The sequence below is a fragment of the Danio rerio genome, chromosome 7, assembly GCF_049306965.1.
Source record: "Danio rerio strain Tuebingen ecotype United States chromosome 7, GRCz12tu, whole genome shotgun sequence".
Lineage (NCBI taxonomy): Eukaryota > Metazoa > Chordata > Actinopteri > Cypriniformes > Danionidae > Danio > Danio rerio.
In genome coordinates, this window is record NC_133182.1 from 10922501 (window position 1) to 10933962 (window position 11462).

An 11462-nucleotide genomic window follows, 5' to 3' on the forward strand; every position below is an offset into this window, starting at 1 on the left:
ATACAATTCAAAGATTGGCATAAAGAAGAGAATCTCAGCTTTCCAGTGATGTATAACTTTCAGAGGCTCCGGAATCAGTGCGGTTACGTCATCAAAATTTGACAACGCTGATTTGACAAAAAAACGCTCGTCACTGTGTCTCCGGACAAACCAGACATGATACATTGATGCATTGTCCCTCCTCCATGCCCAGATTGGTTCAAACTCGCTATATCACAACCAATAAGCATAGGTTTCACTTTTGTTTGTGGACCAACACTGAGCTTTTTGAACAACACGGAATGAGAGATAGGCATACATTTATGCGCGGCTAAATAAAACGCAAAAAAAAAAAAAGTTTTGCATGAAATAATCCTCATACTAAGTACTTTTGCATGCACAGCAGCACAGAAACATGACAAAACAGTAACACAGCAAAGACGAACTGCTGCTCTTGCTGTTTTCAAAAGACACAAATGAAGGTGCAGCTGTTTGTCTGCATTTGTCTGCAGACAACCAAATCCAAATCCATATCCACAGACAACCATATCCATGCTGGCACATAAAACCTAAGGATGTTCCATATTGAATCTAGTTTCGTTATGTAACTATTTATAGTATAGTAAATATTTATATCTATTTTTTTACTGAGGATTTGCACCATGTTTATTTGGACTTTGACACATTATTTATTATTTTTTTATTTGTTCATTGTACAAGTGGACACATTCTCTCACCTCAGCGGTCAAGATTAAGTCCTGAAAATCTCAACATGCTTACATTTCTTCATCACAACCTAGACTGAAAAAAAAAACGCTTTAAATACATGTTTACAGCCATAAACTTGGTATTGCACTTTTGGTCTCCCATTTATCCTGCTTATAAGGAAGGACAGTTTAAGTTTATTTTTGTCTAATCTTAAAAGACCCTGCTTCTTTATTCCTTCTAATTTAATTTATTAAAATGGGAGATTTTTCAGTTTATTTTTATAAAAGACTTCTATAGTTCTATTAAAATGGTTCTTTCAAAAGTTTGTTGAAATAAAACCTTTGTTCAGTCAGAAAACGTGTTCTTATTCTTTTCAGGGTCTTTGCTATGAGAATTACTATTTAATACCGTATACCGCGAAACCGTCAAACCGTGGTATTGTTTTAGACGATTATCATGCCGTAAAAAATTCATACCGTTACAACCCTAGTTGAATGGGTATACTTTTGGTAATATCCAGAAATACTTTGTATAAGTCAAGAGATATATTTCTTTCATGACAAATATCATTAGGATAAAAAGTCAGGTTTAGTGGCGGGCCTTTTACACAGATCTTCCAACGACCTATAGTGTTATATCAATGACAAATGTCGTGATTGCAGTATTATAAGTTAGATCGCATTCATGTAATTAAAGTTGGGTCGATAGACGATGCCATCAACCATCGCAGATGGGCGATAGAAATCACAATGCTGAGGCAGCATCACGATCCTCCACCCCGTCCCTGTCGCAGCAGCAACCCGCTCTCAGAAAATACACAATTAGGCCCCATTTAATACATCTTAGTTTTAAAATGACATTTTAGGACGAAAGCAATCCACATCCACACTGGCGTTTCAGCTAGCATTTCTGAAAAGCCCTCCGTTCACACTATATTCTGTCATGCGCTCTAGCATGTGCACATGTCTGAGCTCCAAGCAGTCAGCGGGAGCTTTGAGAGCAGTGCGCGTCGGACAGTTTATTAAGGTTGTACCACTGGATCGTGTCTCACTATATTTGTTAAATGTAAAAGTTTATGGATCTTGTCTCTAAAACTTCGGTCTTTTGAATTTATCAGGTAACATGTCACAGCGACAGTACACTGCTTCAATCTTTCGCTTTCACGCTTGTCCTTAGTAATTTTAGCGAAACCTCAGATACTGTTAGGTGGTTGCTGTTGGTTGTGCACATTTTTTACCAACCAATTTTGTCGACGCCATTGTAACGCCACAGATCACTCTGCCTATTCATGCCAGAGTCCTGTGGAAAAAGTGATTGGCTGGTGGTAATTTGTGTGTAACTTATCTTTATTTATTCGTCGTGTGGTTATGGGTAAAACAAAGACCATGCTGGTCAGGTAGTTAAAACGGTAGGCTACAAATTATTTATTTGTTATGAACATAATTATTCATAAATAATCAATTTACCGCCTCCTACGATGATGCTTCCAGAATGTGATCCATCACGATGTTTCACATTAGACATCGTACGATGTCAAATTGGTAGACTTGGCCTAACTCAACATATAATACCAGCATGCGAATCTCTGCTTGACTGCTTTTTCCTCTCTTTGTGCACAAAACTTCTTGCACGCCTTGATCGCTCAAATAAATGAGGCTGAAGTGTGATTTAGTGCTTTTATGTAACTTGTATGTCTCCAACAATTATTAGATTTGACAGGAATATTTATAAATGTCTCCAATAGACCTACAAATGCATCTTGAAGTCAAGTGAAAAGGCTGTAAACTCCAGCAAGATAAAGTCATTGTATGCAGAACCACAGACCTTAATCTATAAATAAAGCAAAATTATGGAAAATGTGTTCATCATAACTGAAAGTTACGTTGTCTTACTCGTGTGTCGCACAGCCCTGTCAGTCAGTCAGTCAGTCAGTCAGTCAGTCAGCATGCAACCTTAAAGGGTTAAACAAATAACGCACAGCACTACTTTGATTACAGAAACGTTCGCTCTGTTATAATTCACTTGCATTTTAATATGTTTTGGTGTGATTATAACCTGCTATAAAAAACAGCAACAACTGAAGGCTTAGAATAAGAAGCTGTAATGAAGATGAGCCGGGAATGAATTTTGGTGTGGCACTCTGTCATGGAACAATTAATGTAGCGGAAATCATATATTTCCTACTGTAACTATCAATTGTTTTGATTGGAAATTTTGATTTGGTTTCTAATTTTGATTGGTAACCTATTTTGATTGGAAATATGCACTGCCAAGCATTTAATTTAGACTAACGTAAAGGTAATTTTCTCAGCTTTTTAATTTGTTTTATCTAAAATTAATGTATAAATCTTTTTGAAATACAAAAAAAGAACATTAATTGACTGGTTTTGTGGTCCAGGACCTCTTTAAATCTTACAATTAACCCCTTCATGTGTATAGCGCATCCTTTGAAAGCAAATACTAGACAACTAGTGATTTTGTTTGCCTAGAAAGCCAATGCAGAAGTAAATTGCAAATCTACTGAAATGTTTCAAAAATGAAACCGGAAGAGAATTGAGAACTGCTGATTTACTGCAAGATTGTTGAAAATCTCTTTGACCCCACATACAGTAGTCAACATTTGAAGTTGATCAAAGCCTTTCAGCAAAGTTCGCCTAAAGCTATTCTTTTCTTAGGATGATTTTGAAAAACATTTTGATCCACTTCAAATGTTGACTATTGTATATAATAGGGCTGAACGATATTGGAAAAAACTAACTTTGCAATATTTTAATTTACTGAGATTTATATATTGCGATATAATTTTAATACTTGAACAGCTTATAATTTTAGATTCATTGGGCTAATTGTGTAGGGGAGAGTATCTGCATAAAAACTGACAAGCATAGTAAACTACAACAGATAAAATATGCAAATAAACAATTATTTATGAATTTCTGTGCAGTCAAACAGTAATCAGAAGCAGAAGTTGAATTATCTCTAAAATAATAACTATATAATAACACTATATCATTTTAATTGAATACTAATGTACAATTGACCCTGAAGCTGGAAACGTTTAATTTATTGTGCCCAAATATTTAAGTTTGCTTAATTCTAATGCTGCGTTCACACCAGACACGGATGAAGCATCGAGCGTGAGTGATTTATATGGTAATTCAATAGTAGCTGAAGGTGGATTTACTGAACTCTTGGAATTTCTAATTTACTTGATCCTAATGATCTGAGTAATCTGTTGGGTTTGTATTCAATCAGCACATCTATGATGTTTTTGAGGTCCTACGCCGTTTAGTGATTTATATAGACAAGTAATAATACTTTAAAATCTATTCTGAATGTAACTGGGAGCCAGTGTAAAGACCTGACGACGTGTGATTTGCTCGACTGGTCTCCTGCGTCTGCAGTTTAACAAGCACTTCAACAAGCCTGTTTTTTTCCGCTTGGCAAGCCAAGCTGACGTGACATGGGGGCGTGGCAGCATCGACGATTCTATTTTTTTATTCGATAATCGAAATTGAGCATAAATTTCGATCGATTTTGATTTAAAATCGAAATCGTGACACCTTTAATTGCAATATATCACAATATTTATTGTATCGCAATATATCGTGATATATTGTATCGTGACCCATGTATTGTGATATGTATCATATCGTGAGGCCCTTGCCAATACACAGCCCTACCTGTCATTATCACGTGGTGTTCAGGTCCTAATTAATTGGTTCAGGTGTGTTTGATATCAGTAGCAACTAAAATCTGCAGTAAGGTGGCTGTCCAGGAACAGGGTTGGCCACCCCTGATCTAAAGTTTTGAGATGATCGTATGCTGATTTAGTTACAGCTTTAACATGATTACTGAAACTCTTATCTGACTCCTGAATCACATCAAGATTCTTGACCTTATTTTTGTTGTTTGACCCTTAAAGCCAAGGGACACATTTATCCTAAGTACCTCATCTCTGTTCCCAAATGCAATGACTTCAGTTTTCTCTTTGTTTAACTGAAGAGAGTTTTTGCATATCCAACTGTTATAAACTTAAGACCTCAAAACTGTCTTGTTAATGAGCGTTACTGCTATCAGTTTAGCCAAACACACACCCTGCATGATTACAAGTCCAGTATTTACAATTTGTCCGTCATCCATTAGAATGTGTTGGGTTGAAATGAACGCTGCGTGCATATTTGGTTTGGTGTTTGGATAAGGCGTTATTCTTCATAGCCGCTGTAATTACTCCATCAGCCTGTGTCATGTGTTAATCTCCTCGCTTACCTAAATGAGATTGCCTGTGCACCAATGAGGAAAATAAGCAACAATTAAGCGTGCTGAATGATAAATTAATTAGCATGCCTGTTTGATTGTCCTCTGGAGCATCCTGTCAGGATCGCCAGTTAGTTAGCAGTCCTGTGCTGAGGTGGCTGTCCATATTTACCAGTGATCAGCATACATTGTGGGTTTACTGCAATTAGAGGACCGTTGGCAGTATGCTGAGTAAGATATCTCAATGTAAACCACTATTGATTTATTTATTTTTTTCTAGATAATATATTTTATTATTTTTTCTCTATATGTTTTCATCGAAGTTGTTCACAATACTGATCCATCCACAGAGTTTGTGATGTAGTCAAATGTTTACAAATACAGGCCCAGCCGTTTAGAGGTCATTTCTGGTTAATGATGTCAGAATTTACCGGTATTTTGAAATGGATGTGAATGCTCTTTTCCGGAAAAATTCCGTAACATCTTCGCCTGTGTGAACAGTGCTCTTTTAAATTTACCGGTAAAGTCGTTCCGGAAATTTTTCATATATTTACCGGTATCACTGTGTGAAAGGGGCTATAGATTTTTTAAGTGTTTTTTAGCATGTTAGCTAATGATTTAAAAATCAAGAGAGATTGTTATATTAATTTTTTTAAAAAATATTTTTCTCTAAATGTATCAATGCTATCAATAAACTATTATTAACTATGACTTTTGCCTCAAACTCCTAATGTGCTGCCTTGAAATACTTAAGTTAAGGGTTGAGTTGAGGTATTGGGTAGGTTTAGGACTATAGAATAAGATCATGCAGAATATATATAAGTACTAATAAACAGCCAATATCTTAATAATTGGCAGGTAATAACTCACTAGTTAATATTGAGAATCGGTGCTTAAACTTGAGTCTTGTCTGTCTTTGTCCAAGTAGTTAAAATCATTAAACGTTTAATATGTATTAATAATAATTTTATTATTTATTTAATATTATTTATTTATTGGAAAAGTGTTTTGTTTTACTACAGTAATGGGATGAAGTCTGTCAATTCCTGAAATGACTATTTTATCAACAAGTATTGTCATCTCTGGAATCTATCAAATTCTTCAATTATCTCAAGCCCTAGCCGGGCTTCCAGCTAACTCTATCAAGTCTCTTCAGCTGCTCCAGAATGCAGCAGCACGAGTGGTCTTTAATCGACCTAAAAGAGCACATTTCACTCCGCTGCTCATCCGTTTGCACTGGCTGCCATTTGTTGCTCGGATCAAATTTAAAGCTCTGATGTTTGCTTACAAAGCGATTTCTGGCAGCGCCCCTTTCTTATCTGCTCTCACTTCTGCAGATTTATAGGCCCTCCAGAAACTTGCGTTCTGTGAATGAATGTCGCCTCGGGGGTTCCATCCCAAAGGGGAAAGAAAACGCTTTCCCGAACGCTCGCGCTCAATCTGCCCAGTTGGTGGAATGAACTCCCTAAATGCATCGTTTCAAAAAACGACTAAAAACTATTTAGAAACTATTTAGTCTCCACTTTCCTTACTATTATACAACTCTTAGACTTTACACACCAGAAACTTGCCTACAGCACTTATTCATTGTTGCTCTTATAGTTGTGTAAATTGCTTCTTTGTCCTCATTTGTAAGTCGCTTTGGATAAAAGCGTCGGCTAAATGTAAATGTAGATATAAAGTCTGTGTTTTCTTGTCTTCGTATACTGAGATGTTAAAAAGGCCACAACTATTTAAATATTGTAAACAAACCCGCACAACATGCAAACACATCTTGCAAATTTCATAGTCTTTTGCTTTTTAATATTCACAGACATTAATCTTTTTGACAACATTAGACGTACAACACTGCTTTTGATTCTTCAATCCAAACTTAATGACGTTCAGCACAGTGCATTGTACTGTACGGCAAATTCCATTTTTATGACTGGATTCCACAAGGCTTTGACGCTGCTTGAATAAGAAAAAGCTTTAAAGTGGATTACTGTAGATGTTGAGTTGCAATGAAAAAACTAAAAATTCCAAGCTTGACACCTCAATAACAGCCAGATGCATTGATTTATTTAACATTACTCTTAATGTAGAGGTAGACGGTATGAACAAAACATTTCATGATATAGTTACTTAAATAGGTAGATTTTATTATGAAATCAACAAAAATGGGTGTCGGAAATGACTCTACCTTTTTCACAGTTCATTAGCACCCAGCAGGAGCCTGCTTGAGAGAAATATTATGAAGAAAAAAAGATTAATAGAGCAGATAGTGAATTAGGCTCTGTATTATTGGTGTCAGTCAGCATGCCAGTTATTTTGAATATTTGAGCAAAATATCTAGCAAAACTAAGTGTTTTTTTTAATAGTTTAATATAAATCAGTTGTATTGCCTGACAGACATTAGGACCTGGGGGAGGCTGTTAGTTGCCAGAGGCTGAAGTGTTACACAAGATGTAACCCTCCAGCCCTACTGTACCCTACCTGGTCTGAGCAGGGATGGAACTGGTGATTTATTAATTTATTTTTTTCATGGCGGTCGACCATAACAAGGAGGCTAAAGACCATGGCCTCTAGTATCTGTCACTAGAGCACCTTTTAAGATCAGAGGTGTGAGGTTTACCTGCATAGTACTTCACTAGCTGGCTTCTCTTACACTCACCCCCCCTAAACCTCACTCTCATCCTGTACGAGCCCCTACATGTAAACCACCGGTCCTGCTATACCCAACTCGGCCAGAGCTGGGATCGAACAGGCAATTTTTTGCATGGGAGTCGGTTGCATCTAACAAGGAGGCTAAAGACCATGACCTCCATTATCTATAATAATAAGAAGGCAAGGCAAGGCAAGTTTATTTATATAGCACATTTCATACACAGTGGCAATTCAAAGTGCTTTACATAAACAAGAATAAAAGAAACAAGTAAAAAAATAATAATAATATTAATAAAAATGCGTCAAAACAAAACATAAAAACAGGTAAAATGTGATATAAAAGAATGAAGAAGAAGAGAAAAACATGATAGTGCAATCTGTCGGACGCAGCACAGTGCTCATTCCGTAAAGGCACAGCTAAAAAGAAGAATTCCTTACATTTATATAGTGCTTTTCTGGGCACTCAAAGCGCTTTACACAAGGGGGGAGAATCTGCTCATCCACCACCTGGATGACGCTACTGCAGCCATTTTGTGCCAGACCGCACACCACACACCAGCTGATTGGTGGAGAGGAGACAGAGTGATGAAGCCAATTATGATATGGGGAGGGTTAGGATGCCATGATGGACAGAGGCCAGTGGGCTAATTTGGCCAGTATGCCGCGGTGAAACCCCTACTCTTTTTCGAAGGACATCCTGGGATTTTTAACGACCAAAGAGAGGTCAGGGCCTCGGTTTAACGTTTCATCCGAAAGACGGTGCTCACTGAGCAGTAAAGAGTCGCTGTTACTTTTCCAGGGCATTAGGACCCACACAGACCGCAGGTTGGGCACCCTTACTAACCCCATTTCCGGCAGCAACCTAGCTTTCCTATGTGATCTCCCACTCGGGAACTGATAGGGTCAATCATGAGTAAATCGTATTGTGGGATTAGCATTGTGAATCGTATCGAATCGTGAGTCAGGTGAATTGTTACATCCCTACTAATAAGGGAAGGCTAATAATATTGAACTTAAAATGGTTAAAAAAAAATCAAACTGCTTTTATTCTAGCTGAAATGAAAAAGAAAATAATGAAAAAGACTTTCTACAAATATAAAATAAAATATTATGGGAATTACTGTGATTGATTCCTTGCTCGTTAAACATCATTTGGTAAATCTTTTAGAAAACGAGAAATAAAATCACTAATAATTTTGACTTCAACTGTATTCTAATGCAACTCTTGTGTGTGATTCAATGTGTTTCAGCATCGACAAAGTATCCAAGGTGGCGTCTCCGGTCCTGGTCATCCACGGCACAGAAGATGAAGTGATCGACTTCTCGCACGGTTTGGCCATTTACGAGCGATGCCCACGTGCCGTGGAGCCCCTGTGGGTAGAAGGCGCTGGGCACAACGACATCGAGCTCTACGCCCAATACCTCGAGAGACTCAAACAGTTCATCACGTTTGAGCTGGCTACCTCCTGAAAACACACACACACACAAACACACGTGTCCCTTTACCCAGAGCCGAGGACGCCATCAGTACTTGCACTTGCTGAAGGAGTTAAAAAAGAAGCTCTCTCTTGATATGTAGGAGCAGGGCCTTTTTTTCATTCCTACCGAGGGGGAAGACGACACATTTCAAATGATTTCCAACCACTTTCTATTCTTTTATACTTGACGAACGTTTGACATTTTTGCACCGCATCCAGTACGTTGCGTTTAACATTTCCTTTCTTTATAAATGCTCCTCAAAGGGTTTAAGTAACCGATTGCACTTTTATCGTGCAACATTTTCAGGTTGTTATTTTGTTTGTTTGTTTGTTTGATTTGTAGGGAATTATGCATTCCGTTTTCTTATGTTTCCAGTAGATTAGATCATGATGAATCAGTGACTGACATTATTATTATTTTTTTTTTTTGATATATATATGTGGCCAGTTTGTGTGTATGTGTGTGAGAGTGCGTGAGTTTAAGTGTAGCTTGGGCTAATTAAAACTGGAAGACCTGTGGAAAGTAAGTTGACCTGTGAATAATTGTCCGTGCTTTTCGAATACGGTGGGAAAGCGTTGGCGTATTGTGTTGAAACAACATGGTGCTTTGTCGCAACACAGCAATCAGGGCATTGTTTCGGCGTAAACACTACATTTGTGCGTTGTATAAAGAGAAACAAAAAAAATAATGTGAAATTTCGAGCTCTCTTTGTTGGTTTTTTGCATCGGTGTTACTAAAAAAGCCTTATGTTCTCTGACGTTTCGCTCCGACATTCCTGTCAGTGAATTTTATTTGTGTTACTATTATTTCTGGAAATGGGATTTCGACGATTTTCTCTGGGCTCCTGCACGCTGCTACTCGATTGGGGAAAATCACTGTGAAAAACTGATTTAAATATGGTATGTTTTGAAGTTTCTCCCCCTTTTCCAGAATCACATTACCCAGGAAAACGTTAAAGTCATTGATTAAACGTCGATGTTTTCCTCATTCGGCGAATGAAGGACTTGGAACGATTGGATGAAGGATGTCGATTGCTACCAAAATGGTGCGTTGTTTTGATTGTATGTTTTTAACGCATAGCAGTTGTTGTTGGTTGACTTGATTGTTTTGCTGTAAGGTTACGCGATGACGGTTCATGTTTGCTGTTGATCTCCAGTGGAGATTTGTTTTTGTTTTTGTAAGGAATGGCAGACACCGATAACATCTGAGCCCATCATTGCTTTTGATACTGACGTTTTTACAATGTTTTTTCAGTGATTATTAATATTTACACCTCTTTTAATGCTGGTTTGTAAGATAACCGTACTGTACACCCCCTCACCCCCCTCTCTCGCTCTTTCTCTATAAATATATAGGTATGTAAAATATGAAGTAAATGGTATTTAGCTTTGATTTTTGTTTTGTTTTTTTATTATTGACACTGGAATCACAGTATGCAAATATAATGCAGAGAAAACGATAGTTGGTACAGACACATGCGTGTAGTTTTTTTATTTTAGATATCTTTAAAGCCTTAAATGTGCCGAGAGACAGATTATTGTTCTTTCTGTTGGTTGTTGCTTTGTCGCAACACAGTGGATATTGTACTGCTTATAAAGGAATAAAGGATGCATGGAAACCCAAACAAGTTTTGTTTTCATGAGGCTCAGCGTGTGCAAATTTTTAATAACGCAGGGGTGGTGGTGGTGTTTTTTTTCAGTTGAAATGTTTACCTGCATGTTTTCAGAAGGTCACATAGAGCTGTTCAATTCTAATTGTCTTTAAACGGCGCAGGATTCCCATCAGGACTCCCAATTTTAACGCTTTATTAAAATATGTGATCCTGTTATCCTTTAAATATCCACATGCATAGCTGCAAATAATAAATAGCACAGCAATTTTGTGCGCTAACTTAAAATAATATGTTTAACTATGTTTCGACTCCAATACGTGTATAAAAACAAGAATATATATATTATAAAATTTACTGTTGCTTTATGAAATAATTAAATATGTAGATTGTCATTACAAACAAGTAAAAGAGGGTGAATATAAAGGCAGAAAGTTTGCAAATCATTTCTGAAAACCTGTTGTTACAGTCTAAGTTTTGCAGAAAGGTTTTGTGGGGTCTGATTATTAAAGGGGACCTATTATGTCTTTTTTACATAATGTAAAATAAGTCCCTGATGTCCCTAGAGTACTGTATGTTAACTTTCAGCTCAAAACACCACACGAATGCTTTATACTGCTGATCTACTGTGATTTTCACACACAACCATCTCGGGTTTACAGAGAATGGTCAGAAAAAGAGGAAATATCCAGTGAGCGGCAGTTCTGTGGGTGCAAATTCCTTGTTGATGCCAGAGCTCAGAGGAGAATGGCCAGACTGATGTGCTGAGGTATGCAGAAGAGCA

At 37.2% G+C, this 11462-nt stretch overlaps 1 protein-coding gene across 1 annotated transcript in view; it reads left to right on the forward strand.

Moving 5' to 3' along the window:
* abhd17c (abhydrolase domain containing 17C, depalmitoylase) overlaps positions 1-10693 on the forward strand; it is a 94592-nt gene extending 83899 nt beyond the window's left edge. The window contains 1 exon segment of the mRNA NM_200157.1: positions 8841-10693. Within this exon segment, the coding sequence (NP_956451.1) occupies positions 8841-9060 (220 nt within the window). The 3' untranslated portion in view covers positions 9061-10693.
* Positions 10694-11462: the final 769 nt, after the last annotated feature.